Source organism: Benincasa hispida, chromosome 3 (genome assembly GCF_009727055.1).
Source record: "Benincasa hispida cultivar B227 chromosome 3, ASM972705v1, whole genome shotgun sequence".
In the NCBI taxonomy this organism is placed as follows: Eukaryota; Viridiplantae; Streptophyta; class Magnoliopsida; order Cucurbitales; family Cucurbitaceae; genus Benincasa; species Benincasa hispida.
This window is the reverse complement of record NC_052351.1, coordinates 10,202,927-10,226,750: the sequence shown is the minus strand read 5'-3', so window position 1 is coordinate 10,226,750 and position 23,824 is coordinate 10,202,927. Positions and strand designations below refer to the sequence as shown.

Below are 23,824 nucleotides of genomic sequence, written 5' to 3'. Positions count from 1 at the left end.
AAAAGTGACTCCTCATCTTTCCAATTAGTTCAGTCGTAATGGTTTGAAAAGCTTGACAATGAAGATTTTATAGCCAAGGTATTCTTGCAGTCCTGATTCTTCTCATCGACTATGTTCTTAAATACAAAAAATACGAAATGCTTCTCTCCACGAACGCACTTTCCTTAGTAAGTATGAATATTTACATGGTTTAAATAACTTTGTTGTTAAATTTTCATGTTTAATTTTGAACTTTAGTTTAATAAAGGGCGAACTTGCTCAGTTGGATGGAAATTCCACCTGCAATTTATTAAATTGACTAATAATGAGTTGGATGGATGTTATACTCAGAATTCATAAATAATGTGGTGTTTATAATCAAACTTCTTATAAAATAAAGGAAAAAACAAAGCAAAGGATCAGTAGTTTAAGCCAAAATTTGTACCTTGTTGGTCAAACAAAAAACTAATCATGTTCAATATGATCATTCCAAGTCCTAACAGATTTAAATACTTGTAGATCTAACTTAAAAGCCAAAATATTGTTATGATGTTTCTGCAATTCTATCGTTGTCATTGCCAATAGTAGTACATGGCATTCTTTCTTCCTCTTGTATTGTTTTTCTTTGCCAGAGTTTGCGCCATCCAACCAGTCTTCGTCAAACATTACTGCTTGTACGATAGAGGGAACTTTGCCAGCAACAGCACGTATAAGGCCAACCTCAATCATGTCCTCTCCTCCATTGCCAATGCCAAAGATACTGGCAGTGGCTTTTACACTTCTTCCTATGGGGAAAACTCAGACAAAGCCAGTGCTATTGGCCTCTGCCGAGGCGATGTGAAGTCTGATGTATGTCGAAGCTGCCTCAATGACTCTATATATCTTCTCACACAGCTATGTCCTCGGCAGAAAGAAGCAATTGGGTGGTTTAATAACTGCATGCTGCGCTATTCAAGCCGTTCCATATTTGGTGCAGTGGAAACTGGACCCCATTTCCTCTCGTGGGCGGCAATCAATATAACAGAGGAAGCTCTGTTCAGCCAGAAGTTAAAAACGTTGCTAGATAGCTTGAAGAACAATACCTCTTCAGGTGGTTCTATAAAGAAGTATGCAACTGGAAACATAGGTGCACGCGGGTTATGGACTATATATGGGCTTTTGCAGTGCACACCTGACCTGTCGCAGCTACAATGTGATGAGTGCTTAAAGTCAGCGTTACAAGCATTCCCACCATGTTGTAGTGAAGGAACGACAGTTTTTTTACCTAGCTGTAACGCCAGATATGAACTGTACCTCTTCTATGACCCTTCTGCCGAGTCACAACCACCACTGTCGGTAGTATTTTCTCCTTCAACTAGTACCAAGTCTACAGAGGGTATGGTTAATGCTTTTGCCACTTTGTCCTTTTCAATACAATATTTTGTTTTTCTCACGCTTTCAAGAATCAAGCAATCTATTTGCAAAAATTGAATAATACATTCTCAAGATAAAAAAGCTCAGTGTTTTTTACAAGTAGTTCAAGAATTTAACATCCAGAGGTGCCTTTTCTTTTCAGGAAAGAAGTTCAGAATACGAACTGTCATTGTGATAGTTCTTCCATTTGTAGCACTTTCGCTGTTATTGACCATTGGCTTCTATATCTTTTTGAGATCCAGAAAGTTGAGGGAAAGACTTGAAAGTAAGATTATTTTATTTTTGTCTCGAGCCTAGTGCTTTTTTTCTTTTCTTGTGGGTATAATTATCTTCTTCAAAGTATGAACTGCTGTTAATTCTCCTGTCACTACACTACTTGTGAAGCTACTGATGATGATATTAACTCTATGGACTTCTTGCAATACGACTTTAAGACGATCAAAGATGCAACAGATGACTTCTCAACTGTCCATAAACTTGGACAAGGTGGATTTGGCATCGTTTATAAGGTAATCGAACGGAAATAGAATGATCTCTTAACTGTAACATTTTGTCCCATCAGGATAGATGAATTCTAATATTTTTGTTTTGCTTTTGTATCTTTCAGGGTAAACTTCTCAATGGACAAGAAGTGGCTGTAAAAAGGCTAACTCAAGGTTCTCAACAGGGAGACCTCGAATTTAAGAATGAAGTTTTATTGGTTGCTAAGCTGCAGCACCGGAATCTGGTTCGACTTCTTGGCTTTTGTTTTGAGAAAAGTGAAAGACTCCTAATCTACGAGTTTCTACCTAATTCAAGCTTAGATCGTTTTATATTTGGTACTTTCAGCAATTTGTTCTACTTATTGGGCATCATTTTGTAAACTTTCTGGTAAAAATTTTGTTTGCATTATCATTGCTTTTACTAGCTAAGCAGCCATATTCATATTAAATGAAAATGCAGATCCAATGCAGCGCCAATATTTGGACTGGCCAAGACATTACAAAATCATAGTAGGCATCAGTCGTGGTCTCATGTATCTTCATGAAGATTCTCGATTCAAAGTCATCCATCATGATCTTAAAGCTAGTAATATATTACTAGATGCAGAACTAAATCCAAAAATTAATGATTTTGGAATGGCAAGATTGTGTTCGTTCGATCAATCCAATGGTGATACAAGTAAAATTAAAGGAACATAGTAAGTCTCGTTTGCTCCTCCCTTTTTTTTTCAAAAAAAAAAATAAATAAAATAAGTCAAGTAATTGCATTCTCTTAAAAAAAAAAAATTAGCTTCTCTTGGGAGATTGAGACAAATATTGAACTTAAAAGTGTTTTTATTTCAAGTGGATACATGGCCCCAGAGTATGCATTGTATGGGCATTTCTCAATAAAATTAGACGTTTTTAGTTTTGGTGTGTTTCTTCTAGAGATCGTGAGTGGCCAAAAGAACGGTAGCTTTCAAAATGGCGAAAATATAGAGCATCTTTTGAGCTATGTAAGTACTAATATTCTAAGGGACATCATGTACTTCTTTTCCTTCAAATGTAACACAATCTTGCCAATGCAGACATGGGAAAACTGGACGAAAGGAACAATTACAAATATCATAGACCCAATATTGACTGGAACTTGCATTGATGAAATCATAAGATGCATTCATCTAGGGTTATTATGTGTTCAAGAAGATGCAGCTAGCAGACCAACCATGGCTTTAGTTCTTCTCATGCTGAATAGTTACTCCTCTCTTCCTGTACCATCACGGCCTGGATTTTTGCTGCAAAGTAAATCATCAAACATTGCACAGCAATTTAATTGCACAGAAGGGTCCCAATCTAGCCTAGCTTCGAGCATTTGTATTGAAGAAGAATCATCAAACCAGTTTAACTCAATTTCTTGAGACTTGGAATGAGGAAACAACCTCAACTTAACATTTGTGTAAACAGGCAATACTGTTCTTATTTTCATCTGCATAAATCTTTAGTCCATGTCCATGTATATTAACAGAATAAAACCGAACTGTCCATGTATATTAGGTTTTTTTTTTTTTTTTTTTAATCTTCTATTTTTACTTTGAATATCCTTAACTTCATCATTGTCTTAACTTAGAACTGTTAACGTGCATTATCCAATTTCCCTCCATTAGCTGAACTTATGGTTTGCTGTCAAGAAGTAAAAATAACTCAGGGTATTTGTGAGGCCACCAACTTACCAGAGGAAGGGTAAGATAGTCTTTTACCATTTTGGGAAATTATTCACATATACTGCCTTATGTTACTGTTAGGTTGGAAGGGTAAATAGAGATGTGGATAGATATATCGATAAAAATGTCAATCTCGATATATATTTCTAAAAAATTTATAAGAGAAAATATTGAACTTAACAAATAAGAATAAGTATATCATCATATGTTGTCAAACTTGTTTTAGTTAAGGAAATGTTAAATTGCAAATTTAGTCTATAAACTTTGAAGTTTGTATCTATTTGGTATTTGAATTTTCAAAAGTGTTTAATAGATTTATAAACTTTCATTTTTATGTCATTTTATTTCATGGAATTGACTGGATTATCACTGACTTTTGACATTCTCTTGTTTGCAGGCAAGGAAGATTCTTGACCACATGGCCCATTTGAAATATGCAGCATCTGCAATTTATTAAGTTGACGGATGACCGTGGATGTTATGCTTTTATCAGAATTTATTAATAAAGTAGATCATATACAATAAAAACTCTTAAAATAAGGGAAGTCACAGCCAAAGATCAGAAGTCAAAGGTTAAATTTGTATAGCATTGGTCGAAGTATAAACCAACGACCTTCAATATAATCATTCAAAGTCCAAAGGCTGACGTTTAAATATTTGATGGATTTATCTTAAAAGGGAAGCTCCGATATGTTATGGGTTTTTGTAACTCCTGTTATAGCCAACATTAGATGGCGTTCTTTCTTCCTCTTGCTTTGTTTTCCTTTGCAAGAATTTGTGCCACCCAGCCAGTCTTGGTCAAGCATGTCTGCATGTATGAAGTAGGGAACTTCACTAGCAACAGCACTTATAAGACCAATCTCGATCATGTACTCTCCTCCATTGCCACTGCCAAAGATACTGGCAATGGCTTGTACAATTTTTCCTATGGTCAAAGCTTGGAATCAGCCAATGCTATTGGGCTCTGCCGAGGAGATACGAATCCTGATAGTTGTCGAAGCTGCCTTAATAACTCTATATATCTTCTCACACAGCTATGTCCTAAGCAGAAAGAGGCAATTGCGTGGTATGATATCTGTATGCTACGCTTTTCAAGTCGTCCTATTTTTGGTGCAATGGAAGTTGAACCCCAATACGTATCATGGATAACAAACGACTTCAAAACACAGAGAGATATGTTCAAGCAGAACCTGAGAACATTGCTGGATAGGTTGAAAGATAATGCTTCTTCAGGTGGTTCTGTACGGAAGTATGCAGCTGGAGATATATTTGGAGAAGCCTTTGGTAGGATATATGCACTTCTGCAGTGCACACCTGATTTGTCTAAACTACAATGTGATGCGTGCTCAGATTCAGCGTTCAAAACAATTCCACCATGTTGTAAGGTAGCTTGGAGATATTTTTCACCAAGTTGTAACGTTAGATATCAGGTGTCTCACTTCCTTGAGCCTTCTGCTGAATTGCCACCACCGTTGCCGCTAATTTTAGTTCCTTCAAGCATTACCACGTCTTCAGAAGGTATGGTTCATGGTTATCTATAAAGCACCGACACTCCTAAGATGGCCAAGTGTCAGTGTCGGACACGTGTCCGACACCGACACGCCCGACACGCCTCCGACATGCCCGACACGCCAGCTGGCGTGTCGAATATTTTATTATTTTTTTAAATTTCCGACACGGCGGGGACACATGTAGGACACAGGTGGGACACAGTTGGGACACTTCTGGGACACGGCACTGCAAAATTAAAAAGAAAAAACAATGAAAGCTTATAAAACTAAAGTTAGCAGCCCAAAAGCATCAGCCCAAGCCCAAAACTTTTAGGTTTTTGTGTTTTTTATTTTAATTTCTCAAAATATATTATTCCTTTCCACTTTTCTTTTCTTCAAAATATCAAAACTCCCCGAGTCCCCACACCCAAAACACCACACCTCCACATTGGACCGTTAGTCATCTTATCTATGGTTGTGGTTGTATCTTGTATGGTTGTTAATGGTGTTTTTAAATGGAATATTTCCCAATATGTTTATTTCACGACATATATTTAATTCTTTAATAAAAAAAATAACGTGTCCCCGACGTGTCGTGTCCTACTTTTTTGAAAATTGACATGTCGCCGTGTCGTGTGTCGGTGTCCGTGCTTCTTAGATGGTTATGTTCCCTTTGTTATTTTTAGTTCAACATTTTCTTTTCATTTTTAGGGTTTTAAGTATTATCAAAAGTGATATGCACACTTTTAATTGTTAGATGATGTGATATTAAATTTACATTCACCAATCTACTTAAATTTTTCGATCAATTAGTGATTTAACATGATATAAGAGCAGATGGTGCAGGAGGTCCTATTTTGGAACCTCTACAATATTATTGTCTCCCAAATTAATATTTTTTTTCATTTGTTGAACCTTCTACATATTTCAAGCCCATGAGTGAGGGGAGTCTTAGATGATATAATATTGAATTTACCTTCACCCATCAACTTAAGTTTTTTGATCAATTAGAAAGAGATGTCTTTTGTTTTTTCAGGAATGAAGAAGAACGCCATGCAAACTACCATTGTAATAGTTCTCCCATTTGTGGCTCTTTTCGTTTTAGCCATCGGCATCTACACCTTTTTGAGATCCAAAAAGTTGAGGGAAAAACTTGAGAGTAAAGCCATTTTCTTTTCTTCAATCCCTATTGCCTAATTTTCTTTTGGGGGGTAAAATTTCTGCTAAATTGCTAATACTCTTGTCACCATAATACTACTTGTGATTTGTGAAGCTAGTGATGATGACATTAGCCCCACGAATTTATTGCAATATGATTTCAAGACGATTAGAGATGCAACAGATAACTTTTCTGTTTCAAATAAACTTGGACAAGGTGGATTTGGTATTGTTTATAAGGTAATTGAATGAAATAGAACAATCTTAAACCGTCAAAGTATGGCATTTTGTTTCAGCAGGGTAGAAGCCTTCTAAGATTTTGCCCCTTTTTATGTATCTTCAGGGTAAGCTTTTCAATGGACAAGAAATAGCTGTGAAAAGGCTAACTCAAGGTTCGCAACAGGGAGACCTCGAATTTAAGAATGAAGTTTTACTGGTTGCCAAGCTGCAACACCGGAATGTGGTTCGACTACTTGGCTTTTGCTTTGAGAGAAACGAAAGGCTTCTCATCTATGAGTTTCTATCTAATTCAAGCTTAGATCGTTTCATCTTTGGTACCGGTTTACACCTTGTTCTTTGTTCTCATGCATCTTTTCATAAACTTGCCGTCCAGTTAAAAGTTTGTTCACATTCTCTATTCACTTTAGCTAAAAGCAGCCATGTACTTTTTAAATGAAAATGTAGATCCAATTCAACGTGAATATTTGGACTGGTCGAGACGATACAAAATTGTAGTTGGCATCAGTCGCGGCCTCATGTATTTACATGAAGATTCTCGATTCAAAGTGATCCATCATGATCTTAAGGCTAGTAATATTTTATTGGATGCAGAGCTAAATCCAAAAGTCACTGATTTTGGAATGGCAAGATTGTGTTCAATCAGTCAAACTCATGGTGATACAAGTAAAATTAAGGGAACATAGTAAGTTTTAATAGAACTTGAACTTATATAATGTCATTCAATTCATATATTTTCTACGAAATTTAGCTTGACAAATATTGAACTTAATGTTTTTTTATTTCAAGTGGATATATGGCTCCAGAGTATGCATTGTATGGACGTTTTTCAGTGAAATCGGATGTGTTTAGTTTTGGTGTGCTTCTTCTAGAGATCATAAGTGGCCAAAAGAACAGTTGCTTTCAAGAGGGAGAAAATACAGAGCATCTTCTGAGCTATGCAAGTATAAATGCTTTTATTTTTTTTTGAAGATATATTATTTTCTTATAATGTTCAACACAAATTTGCCATGGCAGACGTGGAGAAACTGGATGGAAGGGAATGTGACAGCCATCATAGACCCAACACTGGCTAGAACTTGCATTGATGAAATCATCAGATGCATCCATCTTGGATTATTATGTGTTCAAGAAAATGTAGCAAGTAGACCCACCATGGCTTCAGTTGTTCTCATGCTCAAGAACAACTCCTTCACTCTTCCTGTACCTTTGCGGCCCGGATTTTGGTTGCAAAGCGATACCAAAAACTTGCCACAGCATCTTGATGATTACACAGAAGGATCTCAGCATAGTCTATCTGAGAGCCCTTGTGGTGAAGCAGAATCAACAAGCAGGTCTTGTATTGGGATGGAGGTCTTGTAATCTGCATTAAGCTTAAACTTCATGTAACATATTTTTCTTTTCCTATTTTCAACTCGAATACTTTCATAATTGATAAATGTTCCATCACATGTTGATTAATATAATTAATTAAGGGTTTGTTTATAAATTATAAAGATTAAGTAGGTCATCAAGATGGATAATTAAGTTGGATGAAATTTCTTACATAGGGACTAATTTGTTGTCAATTTAAAATTGTCAGATTTGAAAATTTCAAGGATTAAAGTATTCAAATTTTAGATTTAATGGACTTAATGGTTGCAGATGGAAATTTTGGGACTTGTGGCATTTGAGCTATAACTCCAAGTGGGTAGAGTGGGATATTATAGTCCACTCCATATTTAGAGTTTCAATCACCAACTATTATGACCTTTAATTACAATATCATTATTACAAATCTCTTTTGTTATGGTGTTTATTAATTTCTACTCCAAACAAATATTATTATAACTCAAGTCACGTTTACTCTAATGAAAACGTAATAAATTAATGGTAATGTGAAAAGTGGATTCTATTTGATTACATTTGGTGTTGCTTACTTGTGTTTTGCATCCATATTGACACATGGGGTCAACTTCCAAACTGTAATTAAAAAAAAACACAAACAGATTGACAAGCGGAGCATGCTTAATCCAATTACGTTTAGAAATTACGTCATATTATTACTATTATCGTTATGGTAGTTACCATTATTGTTACTATTTTAGAGAAAAAATTATGAATTTTGATACATTTACTATTATCGTTATCATTTGACCTTCAGAGGTAATGGTAACAGTAAATGCAACAAAATTCATAATTCTAAGTAAATGCAATCAAAAGCGATCAAATTACAATTGTAATTCAGACTCATTACAACTAATCCATCAATAAAATTTTATTATGGTTACACCAATTTTTATTACGTTTTGGCAAACGTCACCTTCGATTAAAATCACCCTAAACATAGATTATTATGACTTACGAACTATTATAAAAGTTTTTATCATTTTAAAATAATAATAATGTCGTACTCAGGTACAATGAAGATTTCTCTGCCTAATTTTTTTATCACTTTTAATTACGAATCTATCACATTTTAAGAAACAATGTTGGTAAGGTAAAAGTAGTGGTCCGACCTAAATTTTAACGCAATCACCCTCGGTTACAAGGATACAACAACAATAAACATGGGCCACTTCAAATCAATCCTAATTCCTTTTCGGGAAATTAACAGAAATAGCACGTTTAATTTTTTTTGCCTTATAAAACTAGCTTTTTTAAAAAAAAAAAACTCAAAAAATAGTTTTTCTCGGTCCATCTCGAACGAGATCGACCACGATATTTTTAATTTAAAAAATCAACTTTTTCTAACTTATCGCTTGGGTTTTCTCGGTACTTCAGGCTAGATTATACACTGAGATTATGTACATCTCAACGCTAATCTCGGGCAAAATAACATTGGGATTCTATACCAGACATAATTAACACTGAGATTCATATATTTGAGCTTTCTCGATGGAATCTCGGACAGGATTAACACTAACATTCTATATATATATATCCCAAATCTTACCCAATTTTTCGAAAAATTTGATATTTCCCAAAATTTAAAAATGTTGAATCAATTTGGAAAATCTATTTTGATCATTAGAAAACCCATTTGGAATTTTGGAAATTCATATAATTGTGAAAGCATAATTTATGCTAAAGATTTGAAGATTGCATAATAATTTGATATAATATTTAGTAAACATAACCGAATTTAGAGAAAATTTGAAAATAATATAAGATTTGGGAAGATTACCTAAAAAAATTAGCAAATCTGTGTAAAAAGACTCTATGCATGATAAGGAGAGATGTAGAGAGAACGCTCAAAGAATCAATAAGTTAGAAAAAAATTGATTTTTTAATTCTTTGTAGTCTTGTCCGAGATGAAGTGAGAAAAACTAATTCTACGAGATTTCAAAAAAGCGTGCGAATTTTATAAGGTGAAAATCTAAATCTGCTAATTTTTTACCATTTTCCTTCCTTTTCATTAATCTTTTATCTTTCTGTTGAAAAGTGATTTTTGAGTTATAAGAGTTATGTGAGTTATGAGCATTTGATAACATTTATAGCTCTAAACCATTGGCATTCTTATGGTTATGTTTGTAAGCCTATATAAAGACATGCTTAGTTGAATGGAAAATTCATCTCTCATTTTTTCATATTTGTCCTCCACGTTTTTTTTTCTAACATAGTGGTACCAGAGCTAGTAGAAAATATTGAGAGAAAAATGGCCAACGTTGGGATAGGTTCACTTCAACTACCAATGCTTACCAAGCTTAACTATGACAATTGGAGCATCAAGATAAAAGTGTTACTAGGAGCACAAGAGGTGTGGGAGATCGTGGAGAACGGTTTTCAAGAGGCAGAAGCTAGAGCCAATCAAGCGCAAAGAGATGCGTTAAAGGAGACAAGAAAGAAGGACAAGAAGACCCTTTATATCTTGTATCAATCGGTGGACGAAGATACGTTTGAGACCATCGCCAATGCAGAGACGTCAAAGGTGGCATGGGACAAACTCCAATCGACTCATAGAGGAGCCGATCGTGTGAAAAATGTATGGTTGTAAACCTTACATGGTGAGTTTGAATCTTTACAAATGAAGGAGACGGAGGTGATAGCGGAATATCACACGAAAGTAATGGTTGTCGTCAACCAATTGAGATAGAATGGTGAAGAAATCACCGATGTTCGTGTCATGGAGAAGGTTCTACAAAGCTTAAATACAAAGTTCGAGATTATCGTCACGACGATCGAGGAGACACAGGATCTTGAGAACATGACAATTGAACAATTTATAGGCTCGTTACAAGCCTATGAGGAGAAAAAGAAAAGGAGGATGGAGCAAACAGAGACTGTTGAACAACTTCTCCAACTCAAAATCAAGGAGAAGAATAGTTATGGATGTGGAAAAGGTCGTGGTGATCGAGGCCATGGTGGAAGAGGTGAATCCAACACCGATGTTTCTCAAAACTCGTCTGAATCCTCAAGAGGAAGAGGAGGTCGAGGTCATGGAAGACGTGGTGGAAGGTCCGGGAGAGATAAATCTCAAGTAAAATGTTATAATTGTAACAAATATGGACATTATGTGAATGAGTGTTACTCATCTCAAACAGAGTCGATTGATCGAAAGTATCAGGACCGATCAACCGCTAGCACATCAAAAACCCATCAAGGACAATCCAATTATGCAGAGGAGGATGGAACCTTATTATGGTTTCAAAGGGAGAAGAAGAGAGTCAATATAATATGTGGTATCTTGACACAGGGGCCTGAATCACATGTGTGGAAAACGCGAGATGTTTGTGGAGTTGAACAAGATGGAGAAAGGTAATATTGCCTTTGGAGACAATTCTTTGGCCGCCATCAAAGGAATAGGTAAAATTCTCATTTGGTTAAAAATAGAGAAAATCAATATATACAAATGTTTATTACATTCCCAATGTAAAAAATAATATATTGAGTGTAGGACAATTGTTAGAGAAAGGTTTTGAAGTTCAAATGAAAAACAATTATTTGTATTTGAAGGATAATCATGAGAGACTTATTGCTAAAGTCTCCATGACCAAAAACCGAATGTTTCCTTTGAATATATGTAATGATGTTCCAAAATACTTAAAGACGTGTTATGAAGATCTCTCTTGGCTATGGCATCTACAGTTCGGGCACCTCAATTTTGGAAGTTTAGAAGATTTGTCGAAGAAGATGGTGCGAGGCTTACCACACATTCACAAGCCAAACCAAGTGTGTGAAGGGTGTTTTCTTGGCAAACATCATCGAAGTAGTTTTTCGAAGGAGTCTATGACAAGAGCAAAGAAGCCTTTAGAACTCATTCATGCTGATATGTGTGGAATGATCAAACCAGAGTCTCATGGTAAAAGTAAATATTTCCTTCTCTTTATTGATGATTTTTCTAGAAAAACATAGGTGTACTTTTTGAAGGAAAAATCAGAAGTATTTGAAATCTTCAAGAGATTTAAGGCACGTGTGGAGAATGAAAGAAACCTTACAATCAAGGTCATGACAACCGATCGAGGTGGTGAATTCACATCAAATGCGTTCAAACAATTTTGTGATGAAAAAGGCACCCGACGTTCGTTAACAGTCCCAAGGACACCGCAACAAAATGGTGTGGTGGAAAGGAAGAATCAGACAATCTTAAACATGGCAAGAAGCATGCTAAAGACAAAGAAGATGTCGAGGGAATTTTGGAAGGAGGTCGTAACTTGTGTAGTTTATTTGACAAATCGAACACCAACCAAAAGTATGCTTGACAAGACGCCTCAAGAAGCATGGAACGGAAGAAAGCCCGGAATTGGTCACTTCAAGGTGTTTGGGAGTATTGCATATGCTCATGTGTCAGAAGAAAAAATGACCAAGCTCGATGATCGAAGCGAGAAACTCTTCTTCATCGGCTATGATGCAAGTTCAAAGGGTTATCGTCTTTACAATCCTTTGAATGGGAAGGTAATGATTAGTCGTGATGTTGTTTTTTATGAGAAAGCCTCTTGGGATTGGAATATACAAGAGGAGGAGTATGATTTCCTTCCATATTTTGAAGAAGACAATGAAAATAAGTCGACCAGGGATGAAATAGGTGAAGGTTTGCCCATTTCAGTGCCACCTCATTCGACCGATCGATCATCATCTGAAGGTTCATCCAGCGATTCGGAGAACGAAATTGACCCAAGAGGAACTCGAAGTCTATGGGAACTTAATGAGGTAAATGAAAATCAAAATGACATAATTCTCTATTGTCTTTTTGGTGATTGTGAGCCTATTAGTTTCTAAGAAGCCATTGCAAGCAAGAAATGGAAGGATGCAATGGATGAAGAAATTCGAGCGATAGAGAAAAATGACACATGGGAGTTGACCAAGCTTCCAAAAGGGCACAACCCGATCGGAGTGAAGTGGGTATACAAGACAAAGAGAAAAGTCAATAGCGATGTTGAGAGGCAAAAGGTGAGACTAGTGGTGAAAGGGTATAGCCAATGACATGGCATCGACTATGATGAGGTATTTGCCCTTGTTGTTCGTCTTGAAACTATTCGTTTGATTATTGCTTTGGCAGCCCATAATCATTGGAAGATACATCAAATGGATGTCAAATCGGCATTCTTGAATGGATTTCTTGAGGAAGAGGTCTATGTGGAACAACCATTGAGTTATGAAGTCAAGGGTGAAGAAGATAAAGTGATTCGATTGAAGAAGACACTTAATGGTTTAAAGCAAGCACCAAGAGCATGGAATTCGAAGATTGACAAGTATGTTCAAGAGAAGAAGTATATGAAGTGTCCTTATGAGCATGCCCTCTACATCAAAATGCAAGGTGAAAGCATACTAATCATTTATTTATATGTTGATGATTTAGTATTTACCGAAAACAATCCTAGCATGTTTGATGAGTTCAAAAGAGAGATGGCAAAGGAGTTTGAAATGACGGACATTGGTCTCATGAGTTACTATCTTGGGATTGAGGTCAAACAAGGTGAAGATGGGATTTTTATATCCCAAGAGGGCTATGCTAAAAAAGTGCTCAAGAAGTTCAATATGAATGATGCTAATCTAGTTGGAACATCGATGGAATGTGGAGTCAAAATCACTAAGCAAGATGGAGGAGATAAGGTAAATTCTACATATTTCAAAAGCTTGGTTGGAAGTTTGAGATACTTGACATGTACAAGACCAAATATTCTTTATTCGGTTGGAATTATTAGTCGATTTATGGAGGAACCGACAGCAACACATTGCAAAATGGCAAAAAGGATACTTCGCTACACCAAAGAGATGATTGGGTATGGTTTTTCCTATGTCTCTTCTAGCAATTTTGATATTGTTGGTTATTGTGATAGTGATTGGAGTAGTGATTTGGATGATCGAAAGAGCACTACGGGGTTTGTGTTTTTTTATTGGTGAAACAGCGTTCACATGGATATCAAAAAAGCAACTCATAGTCACATTATCAACATGCGAGGCAGAGTACGTCGCAGCAACTTCATGTGGTCATGCAATTTGGCTAAGAAACTTAGTGAAGGAGTTGAAGTTTCAAATGGAAAGTCCAATGGAGATTTTTGTTGACAACAAATCGGCCATTGCCTTAGCCAAAAATCCGGTATTTTATAGGAGGAACAAGCACATTGATACCCGATTTCACTACATTCGGGATTACATTACGAAGAAAGAAGTAGAACTCAAATATATCAAGTCACAAGACCAAGTGGCGGACATTTTCACAAAGCCCCTCAAGTTGGAGACTTTTATCAAAATGAGGAGTTTACTTGGTGTAACAAATCAAATTTAAGAGGGTGTTGAAAAGTTTGTCATTATTAAACTTTATTTGTGGCATTTAGTGTGACTTTTGGGTTTTGTGACTTTTAGTTTTTTTGTAACCAATAGTGATTTTTGAGTTATAGGAGTTATGTGAGTTATGAGCATTTGATGACATTTATAGTTTTAAACCGCATTCCTATAGTTATATTTGTAAGTCTATATAAAGATATGCTTAATTGAATGGAAAATACATCTACTCATTTTTTCATATTTGTCCTCCACGTTTTTTTTCTAACACTTTCTTCAGTTCTCCCATGAGGTATCCCAAAAATTTGTGCTCCAACAATCGATTGTATCATTCTCTGTAAAATGTTGTTGCATGCCAACGGCAAACAAAAGAATTCCATTTACGAACTGAAGAACCTGTTCTACCGGCTATGGATCAAGGACGGCCTACACTGAACGGCGTGACTGATGATGCGGCAAAGAAAGGTGACGACCAAGCGTCATATATGAAATTCGCTGCACAATCACTGATGTAACCAAGACCTTATTCATTTTATATAGGTATCGTCGAGTCGAGAACAAATAGAACCCCACTGATCATCCTATGGTAAGTTGAAAATCGTCAACTACAGTCTCTTCAAGATGCTTGTAGGGGTTTCTTGAGTTTGAAAAAAGTTTCTGAAGCTAGGATTGAGTTGATAATGAAGTCTAAGAGAACATAGCTGGAGGAAGGTCGAATGAAATTGCGCCTTGTTGAAATGAATCGAAAATTTGGACTAGGTTTGCTCAAAGAACTAGTCATGATGTTCAGAGATCTTAGATAATAATAATAATCAATGACATTTTATTCCATGGAATTGACTGGACTCATCCCTGACTTTTGACATTTTCTTGTTTGCAGGAAGCTGAGATGAATTCCTAAACATATCCATATGGCCCAGCCCATTTGAAATTTTCAGCAAAACTGACTCTCACCTTATCAAGAGCTTGACCAATATTGTACGTATTACGGCAGTCCATTATCTTCTCGATGATTTATAATATTGTTGCATATTAAAGGAATGTTGTTAAATTCTTATGTTATTTTCTCACTTTGGATTAAGAAAAACTGAGCTTCCTAAGTTGTTGGAAATTCAACCGCCAATTTATTAAATCCTCTTCGATAAACATTTAGTTTTTAGTTTTTAGATTTTAAAAATTAAGCCTACTAATACCTCTTCAACGTCTAGATTTCTTGCTTTTTTATTCACTTTTTACCCATGTTGCAAAAGACTAAGCCAAGTTTTGAAAATTAAAAAATGGTAGTTTTTAAAAACTTATTTTTGTTTTTAAATTTTGGTTAAGAATTCAACTTTTGTAATTAAGAAAGATGCACTATTGTAAGAAAATGTGAGAGAATAGACTTTATTTTCAAAAATTAAATACAAAAAATGAAATAGTTTCCGTATGGATATGCTCAATTCAGAATTCATTAATTACGTAGATCATATAATAAAGCTTCTAGTCGAATAAAGGAAAGTCAGCCAAGGTAGTTTCAGGCATTAGTATCTATTGATCAGAAGATAGACCAACGACCTTCATTAATATCATTCGAAGGCCAAAGGAAAAATGCTAACATTTAAATATCTGATAGCTTTAACTTGAAATGGAAGCTCCTAGATGTTGTGGTGTTTTTTCCAAATTTGTCTGCTGTTACAGCCAACATTATATGGAGTTCTTTCTTCCTCTTGCTTTGTGTTTCTTTGCTAGAATTTGTGCCACACAGCCAGTCTTTGTCAAGCACGTTTGCATGTATGAAGTAGGAAACTTCACCAGCAACAGCACCTATAAAACCAACCTCGATCGTGTACTCTCCTCCATTGCCACTGCCAAAGATACTGGCAATGGCTTTTACAATTTTTCCTATGGTGAAAGCTTGGAATCAGCCAATGCTTTTGGGCTCTGCTGAGGAGATACGAAGCCTGATGTTTGTCGAAACTGTCTCAATGACTCTATATATTTTCTCACACAGCTATGTCCTGAGCAGAAAGAAGCAATTGGGTGGTCTGATAACTGTATGCTACGCTATTCAAGTCGTCCCATATTTGGTGCAATGGAAGATGAACCCGTATTCATCATGTGGATAAAAAACGACACTATAGCACAGGAAGATCTGTTCAGGCAGAATCTGGGGGCATTGCTGGATGGCTTGAAAGATAATGCATCTTCTGGTGGTTCTTCATTGAAGTATGCAGCTGGAGATATATTTGGAGAAGCGTTTGGCAGGATATATGCACTTCTGCAGTGCACACCTGATTTGTCTAAATTACAATGTGATGCATACTTAGATTCAGCGTTTCAAACAATTCCATCGTGTTGTAGTAAAACTTGGAGATATTATTCACCCAGCTGTAATGTTAGATATCAGATGTCCCTCTTCTTTGACCCTTCTGCTGATTTGCCACCACCACCGCCGCTAATTTTTGTTCCTTCTAGCAATTCCAGGTCTTCAGAAGGTATGGTTTGAGGTTGTGTTCACTTTGTTCTTATCAATTCAACCATTTTCTTTTCTCGTGTCTTTAAGGATCATTTTAAGCATCAAAAGTGATCTATACAGTCCGTATTTCAACACATTCTCTAAATGAAAATTTTAGGTTTCGTTGGATAGCTATTTAGTTTTCTAGCTTTGAAACATTGTGCTAATTCCCTCCCAATTTCTCTGCAATAATTTCCAACTTTTTTATGAAAATATTTGAATTCTTTAACCAAAATGAGTATAAGTCAACTGATATAAAACTTGTACTATTAATCTCGATGTTAGATGTTTGATCCCTTCACTTCACATATTTTCATATATATATTATTAGTTCTTAGCAAAATTTTAAAAAATAATAAATAAATAAATAAGTAAATTACTTTCAATCGTTGACATGGATTTTGAAGACACTTGTTAAAAATAGATACCAAAAAAAAAAACTGTGATTGGAAGTAATATTTACAAACTTATTTTTCATAAACCAAAAAACAAATGATTATCAAAAGATACCTGGCATTATTGTTTAAAATAATTAGTTCAAGAATTTAACAGAAAGAGATGTCAATTGTTTTCAGCAAAGAAGAACACCATAAACACTACCATTGTAATAGTTCTCCCATCTGTGGCTGTTTTGGTTTTAGCCGTCGGCATCTTCACCTTTTTGAGATCCAGAAAGTTGAGGGAAAGATTTGGGAGTAAGATCATATTTTTTTTCTTCAAAGCCTAATATTTCTTCTTATAATTATCATTTTGAAATGGTAAATGTCTGCTAAATTTCTAATTCTCATGTCAACATACTACTTGTGAATTGTGAAGCTAATGATGATGACGTTATCCCCACTTTCTTGCAATATGGATTCAAGACGATTAGAGAAGCAACAAATGACTTCTCAATTTCAAATAAACTTGGACAAGGTGGATTTGGTGGTGTTTATAAGGTAATTGCATGGAATTGAACAATCTTAAAATGTCAAAGTATAGCATTTTGCTCCAACAGGGTGGAAGACTCCTATAATTTTACCCTTGTTTATGTACCTTCAGGGTAAGCTTTTCAATGGACAAGAAGTGGCTGTGAAAAGGCTAGCTCAAGGTTCGCAACAGGGTGACTTTGAATTTAAAAATGAAGTTTTACTAGTTGCTAAGCTGCAACACCGGAATCTGGTTCGACTTCTTGGCTTTTGCTTCGAGAGAAACGAAAGGCTACTCATCTACGAGTTTTTGCTTAACTCAAGCCTGGATCATTTCATATTTGGTAACCTCTTTGTATTTTGTTCTCTGTTCTTAGGCATCATTTCATAATCTGTCTATCCAGTTAAAAGTTTGTTCACATTTTCAGTTCACTTTTAGCTAAAAGCATACATATACTTATTAAATGAAAATGTAGATCCCATTCAACGTCATTATCTGGACTGGTCAAGACGCTACAAGATTATAGTTGGCATCAGTCGTGGACTCGTATATTTGCACGGTGATTCTCGATTCAAAGTCATTCATCATGATCTTAAAACTAGTAATATTTTATTAGATGCAGAGCTAAATCCAAAGATCACTGATTTTGGAATGATAAAATTGTGTTCAATCAATCGATCTCATGGTGATACGAGTAAAATTAAGGGAACATAGTAAGTTCTAAAAACTGTTGCACTCTATTATCATTCAAATTCTGTATTTTCTACAAAATTTAGGTTGTCTTACAAGATTGAGACAAATACTGAACTAAATGTTTCTTATTTCAAGTGGATATATGGCCCAGAGTACGCAATGTATGGATATTTTTCTGTGAAAACGTATGTGTTCAGTTTTGATGTAATTCTCCTAGAGATTGTAAGTGGCCAAAAGAACAGTTGCTTCCAAGATGGGGAAAATATAGAGCACCTTCTAAGCTATGTAAGTATGAATATTTTTGAAAGATATGTTCTTTCACTACAAAGTTTTAACACAAATTTGCCAAAACAGACATGGAAAAACTGGATGGAAGGGAATGTCATAGCCATCATAGACCCGATATTGGCTACAACTTGCATTGATGAAATCGTGAGATGCATCCATCTTGGATTACTGTGTGTTCAAGAAAAGGTAGCTAGTAGACCAACCATGGATTCAGTTGTTCTCATGCTCAATAGCAACTCCCTCGCTCTACCTGAACATTTGCGGCCCGGATTTTTGCTGCAGAGCAATACCTCAAACTTGCCACGGCATCTTGATGACACAGAAAGATCACAGCTTAGTCTATGCGAGAGTCTTAACATAGAAGAAGAATCAGCAAACCAGTATTCAGCTATTGATATTCAAGCTTACTAGTGTCTTGGGATGGAGGTAACAATCTCAAATTAACATTGGTGTAAACAGGTCTTGTAATCTGCATAAAGTTTAAAGTGCATGTAACATATATTTTCTTTTTCTATTTTCAATTTGAATATTTTGACCTTCATAATTGTTTTAATTTATCAGTGTTGCGTACATTTTTTTTCCAAATCTCTCATCATGATCTAAACTTATAGTTTGCTGTCAAGAATAATTGAACATGGTTATGTGACAATTTTGATTTTCCATTCATTATAATACAGTCAAATAGAAAACTCAAAATGAGTCATATATAAAAGGGAATGACTGAGAAGAAGCTCAAAGCCAAGCAGCCATGGCATTCTACCTTCTCCCTTCTCTTCTGCTATTAATGGCCAAAGCTAGTGCTCAGCCTAACTTCATTTCTCATTTCTGCATATACAACACTGGTAACTTCACAGCCAACAGTACCTTCAAGGCCAACCTTGACCATGTCCTCTCCTCCATCACCACCAACAAAAGCCTCAGCTACGGCTTTTACAGATTTTCTTATGGACAAAGCTCAGACATAGCCAATGCTGTTGGTCTTTGTCGACCAGATATTACACCCGACGCTTGTCAAAGCTGCCTCATGGACTCTGTTTGTCTCCTCGGAAAGCACTGTTCTAACCAAAAAGAAGCAATTGGATGGTATGAAAATTGCTCCTTGCACTACTCAAGTACATCCTTGTCCAATCAAATGTATATTAGCCCAATGTTCAGGACTCAGTCGACAAAAAACGCAACGAACACAGATCAGTTCATTCGAAGGCTAAGAATCTTGTTGAATAGTCTGAAAAACAAAGCCTCTTTAGGTGGTCCTCTACACAAATATGCAACTGGAAATATGTCAAGTTCAGAGCTGGAAACAACCCACGCCCTCGTCCAATGCCTGCCTGATTTAACTCCACGACAATGTGATGATTGCTTATCTTCCAGTTTCAAGAAACTCCCAAGTTTTAGTAGCCAATCTGCTGGGATTTTTACCCCCAGCTGTATGGTGAATTATAAACCAAACCGCTTCTTTGATTCTGTAACTGATGATGGGCCGACTCCGCCACTGACCGCGATATCTACTCCCTCGTCGACAGTTCACGAATCCCGTGCAGTAGGTATGTATGTTTCCTTTTGTTTATCTTCTCAGAACAATTGTGAATTCTGGGCCTAACTCAGATTTTTGCAGGGAAAAAGAATGTGAAGAACAGAGTTCATATTGTGATCATAATGGTTTTATCAGTAGTTTCTTGCTGGGTTTTGATAATCTGCATCTACATGTTTCTGAAATCCAGGAAGATTGAGGAGAGAGTTGAGAGTAATTAATCTCTTTTTGTTGTTATATTCGATTCATTAATTACTTCAAAAAAGAAAATGAAAGAAAGAAAAGGTTGACTTGGATTCCAGCGAATAATCAAGCTCTTCCCCTTTTTGTATGGAATTTTGACTTTTTTTGGCTTCTAATAATGGTGGTTAACGTGGGGCTTATTTGGAATAAAGCTTCTAAAAAAATTCAATCAGGTTTTATGGAATTTTAACTATGTTTCCGATATTTTATCTATAAAATAAAGAAATAAGTGCAATATAACTATAGATTATTACATTAATTAATTACTGGTGCAGATTGGTTTAATAGAAGTATATTATTTCTTTTAAGAGGGAAAAGTTAAGAGATATTATTCTGTAGCCAATTCGTTTTAATTTCATATGGTTAATAATTGTTTTAAATAGCAAAATTGTTAGAATATATTTTTCAATACAACAAAATGAAATTTTGTTATATTTATAAATAAGTTAACTCATTTTATTATATTTAAAAATGGTCCTTTAAAAATCTAAAGGTAAAACTTAATTAAAAAATTAGGGTAATTGCTATTTTTTTTTTTTTTCAATTCCAATTGATAAAATCTGACTACTTACTGCTTGAACTAATTTTTAGGACCAAATTCACATACATCAACTATCATTATCATGCATGCATATATGGTAAATTTTTTTTTTTTTTAAAAAAATGTGTATTGGGGTATATACAATAAAACCAGGGTAAGAATTTGTGAAAATTTAAAACTAAAAATATGGGCCCCTATTAAGAACAATACTCAACTTATATTTTTTGCTAATTTTTTTCAACTATATAGTCCCTATAAATAAAGAATGTTTTTATTAGTATGCCCTTTTTTTAGTTATCTTTTAAAATAGTTTTTGAAAATAAGTGTACCAAATATATTTTCATTGTTTTTTCTATACTTTTTATTTTTCAAAACATAAAACCAAATGACGAATCACGAACTAAGGAGGGTTGGGCTCTATTTGATAATTATTTGATTTTTTATTTTGAAAATTAAGCTTTTTTCTCACAATTTCTTTAGCATGATCATCATATTTGTTAAAGAAAATTTTAAAATTTAACATAATTTCAGAAACAAAAGCTATGTTATCTTTTTCTTTTTTTAATCTGAGTGAATGACGGTCTCCCCCTAATTCAAGGATCAATTTGTAGGTGTTAGCATAATTTTTTTAAATCTATATTAAATATATTAGTCCTAGGATCATTCATGCTAAATTGCCAAGAATAAATAATATATTGGATTCATTGAGATTGATGATAGCTTCAAGATGACTATGATCTTCCTCAACCAAAACTCCAAATGTCCTTAGTAAGATCTCTATCTAGATGGGATTCTGAAGGAACTCTTAAACAAGAGAACCATTGAGCGGAAACAGATCGTTCCAAACCCATTGTGAAAGAACAAAGCATTTACTAACAAACAACAACAGTTATGCATCATCGAGTAAATTACAGCATGCTTTTAAGTTAAATACAAAGGGAATCGAGTGACATACCTTTCAAAGACTATTCTTCGAGTATTCCCTCGATCAACACCAGTCACGCGTCCAAGCAAGCTCGATCAAATGCACGAACGCAACGAACAACTAGTGAAAATCATGAACTGTCAGATCCTCAAACAATCGAGTAACACTCGATCCTCGACCCTCGAATAGTAAACTCGATACCACCACTCGGTTACCTTGGTATTCTCGGTGTGAGAATCTAGAAGGTGTAGACTCTGTATGTATTTGGTAGAGGGAAGGAGGAATTGAACGATCGAATAAACGATCGAGCAAGTGGGAGAATGGCTAAGTCTATCGTATAGACTGGGTACTAGATCGTTGAGTATCAAGGAGCTGTCGTCTAGCAAACTCAATCCTTAATGCATGATCGTTCACTCTCACAAAGGCTATCGTATAACACTTTTCTTTTACCTGATCGAATGTGTTGCACTACTGAAAAATGAAAACAATTTTCATTTTTATCCTTCAGTTATTCAAACTGATAATAACTTCCCACTTGATTGGTTAAAAGAGAAAAAATTAGCTACCAACAATTATCTCATAATTATTTTATTATAAATAAATATAATAACTAATTTATCATATTATATTTATAACATATAATTTTAATATCTTATCATATGTAATATTTAAACCATAGTTCTTTTTCTCCTTTATTGCATTTAATATAAATCATATTTATATTAATTCTTCCAATTAATGTATCTAATACATCAAATCAATTATATCACATATAATTGAATCAATTTAATTATATCATATATAATCAAATTTCCTCTTGTTAATTTGAACACTTCAAACTAACCCAAAAACTGATCCTCGACATGAATCCATTGAGCTACTAAGGGGCCCTTATGGACCTGTAGCTTGAAGTTCCAACGATATGTGAATAACTGACTAAACTCTTTAATCATGATATCCACCATCCGTTAACTGCCGGGCACTCTACTAAAGACTGACAGCTGCACTCTTCACACTACAAATTTATTTTTGTACTATGACCCTTCACAAATCACTCGTAACTACAGCATGACTAATTTACTGTTTTGCCCCTGTAGTTACATCTAACTCCTTAAGTACCACTGATTCCTCTAATGAACAATACATCGTAGTCCCACTATGAGTAAATACTTCTCGGGCTATGAGAAAGTGTGGCGCCACATTGCTCAAGCCTTGGAATCAGCCCTTAAGGAAGCAATTTATCTACTTACCCTGCTTTAGGGAAGGAGTGAATTCTATCTTGTGTAGTTGAGTTCCCAGCTCCCCAATCAGACGAATCCTCAAGTTGTAGGTTTGAGTCGACGATCTGGCCACTCACACCCATGCAAATCAAAGAACCGCTCTCATAGGCAAGAATTCCCAACTCACTCAGGATTAAGGTCATGTTACCTATGGTCATCCTAGTGAAATGAAAGTCTCTGTCATGAACGACGTTATATAACGAGACTAAACATTTCGTGGTCGGGTCTTATACAAACTTCTTTGTATAGGATACCCCTACTCGTATGTCTCCATATGAATGACCAGGATTAGATCATTTGTAGTACTTTACAACACTTGTAACATCTACAAAGCGGGTCGTATCAGTAGTGTCACCAGGATAAGGTTTCCCTCCTTTATCCATATACTACAGACCATTTAGATTATCACTTAAGGCATGATCCACTTGTATGTCTCCACATACATGCTTAAGTTACAACGATAACCAAGGATCTTAATTTATTGGTTTGTGGTTAATGTAACTAAAATATCTCATATTTCATAGACAATAGTGAATAAAGTATCTCATATTATTACATCACAAATATTTGTTCATACACGTGTTTACAAACTACGGAACCCTGCGAGATTTAGAGCATCAACCCCAATATTCTCCCTCTTGTCCTAAAGCTAGTGGGGTGTACAAGATAATTACAAGTACAACACAATAAATTAGGGCACAAAAGCCCAATACAATAATACTCCTACTTGCCCTAGTCCAGCCGCGGTCGGTCTCGT

The 23,824-nt window shown here is 35.3% G+C and overlaps 4 protein-coding genes and 1 pseudogene across 4 annotated transcripts; all 5 read left to right on the top strand.

The window, feature by feature from the left end:
- The first annotated feature begins 570 nt into the window (after positions 1-570).
- LOC120074249 (putative receptor-like protein kinase At4g00960) lies at positions 571-3,391 on the top strand. Its single transcript, XM_039027308.1, has 7 exons — positions 571-1,354; positions 1,535-1,657; positions 1,777-1,901; positions 2,000-2,210; positions 2,335-2,572; positions 2,719-2,869; positions 2,942-3,391. Exons 1-7 carry the CDS (start codon positions 571-573, stop codon positions 3,269-3,271), a joined length of 1,962 nt encoding a protein of 653 aa, XP_038883236.1. The 3' UTR covers positions 3,272-3,391.
- Positions 3,392-3,899: 508 nt separating this feature from the next.
- On the top strand, positions 3,900-7,948 carry LOC120074124 (cysteine-rich receptor-like protein kinase 29). Its single transcript, XM_039027143.1, has 7 exons — positions 3,900-5,092; positions 6,101-6,223; positions 6,338-6,462; positions 6,566-6,776; positions 6,907-7,144; positions 7,249-7,399; positions 7,477-7,948. The coding sequence occupies exons 1-7, from the start codon at positions 4,306-4,308 to the stop codon at positions 7,819-7,821; spliced, it is 1,980 nt and encodes a 659-aa protein (XP_038883071.1). The 5' UTR covers positions 3,900-4,305; the 3' UTR covers positions 7,822-7,948.
- A 2,148-nt stretch (positions 7,949-10,096) lies between these two features.
- Positions 10,097-11,200, top strand: LOC120073442. Its single transcript, XM_039026291.1, has 2 exons — positions 10,097-10,423; positions 10,535-11,200. The coding sequence occupies exons 1-2, from the start codon at positions 10,097-10,099 to the stop codon at positions 11,198-11,200; spliced, it is 993 nt and encodes a 330-aa protein (XP_038882219.1).
- Positions 11,201-15,850: 4,650 nt separating this feature from the next.
- LOC120074159 lies at positions 15,851-18,991 on the top strand (annotated as a pseudogene).
- Positions 18,992-19,295: 304 nt separating this feature from the next.
- On the top strand, positions 19,296-20,299 carry LOC120073440 (cysteine-rich receptor-like protein kinase 26). Its single transcript, XM_039026290.1, has 2 exons — positions 19,296-20,091; positions 20,163-20,299. The coding sequence occupies exons 1-2, from the start codon at positions 19,296-19,298 to the stop codon at positions 20,297-20,299; spliced, it is 933 nt and encodes a 310-aa protein (XP_038882218.1).
- The last annotated feature ends 3,525 nt before the right edge of the window (positions 20,300-23,824 follow it).

What these genes read in the sequence shown, in the direction of transcription:
- LOC120074249 (XM_039027308.1), top strand. Translation starts at nt 571, where the DNA reads ATGGCATTCTTTCTTCCTCTTGTATTGTTTTTCTTTGCCAGAGTTTGC. An exon ending in AGTAAAATTAAAGGAACATA is followed by an intron (nt 2,573 to 2,718) that starts GTAAGTCTCGTT and finishes TTTTATTTCAAG; the next exon opens with TGGATACATGGCCCCAGAGT. An exon ending in TAGAGCATCTTTTGAGCTAT is followed by an intron (nt 2,870 to 2,941) that starts GTAAGTACTAAT and finishes TTGCCAATGCAG; the next exon opens with ACATGGGAAAACTGGACGAA.
- LOC120074124 (XM_039027143.1), top strand. Translation starts at nt 4,306, where the DNA reads ATGGCGTTCTTTCTTCCTCTTGCTTTGTTTTCCTTTGCAAGAATTTGT. An exon ending in CATTACCACGTCTTCAGAAG is followed by an intron (nt 5,093 to 6,100) that starts GTATGGTTCATG and finishes TTGTTTTTTCAG; the next exon opens with GAATGAAGAAGAACGCCATG. An exon ending in CTTAGATCGTTTCATCTTTG is followed by an intron (nt 6,777 to 6,906) that starts GTACCGGTTTAC and finishes ATGAAAATGTAG; the next exon opens with ATCCAATTCAACGTGAATAT.
- LOC120073442 (XM_039026291.1), top strand. Translation starts at nt 10,097, where the DNA reads ATGGCCAACGTTGGGATAGGTTCACTTCAACTACCAATGCTTACCAAG. An exon ending in GAGCCGATCGTGTGAAAAAT is followed by an intron (nt 10,424 to 10,534) that starts GTATGGTTGTAA and finishes CAATTGAGATAG; the next exon opens with AATGGTGAAGAAATCACCGA.
- LOC120073440 (XM_039026290.1), top strand. Translation starts at nt 19,296, where the DNA reads ATGGCATTCTACCTTCTCCCTTCTCTTCTGCTATTAATGGCCAAAGCT. An exon ending in TCACGAATCCCGTGCAGTAG is followed by an intron (nt 20,092 to 20,162) that starts GTATGTATGTTT and finishes AGATTTTTGCAG; the next exon opens with GGAAAAAGAATGTGAAGAAC.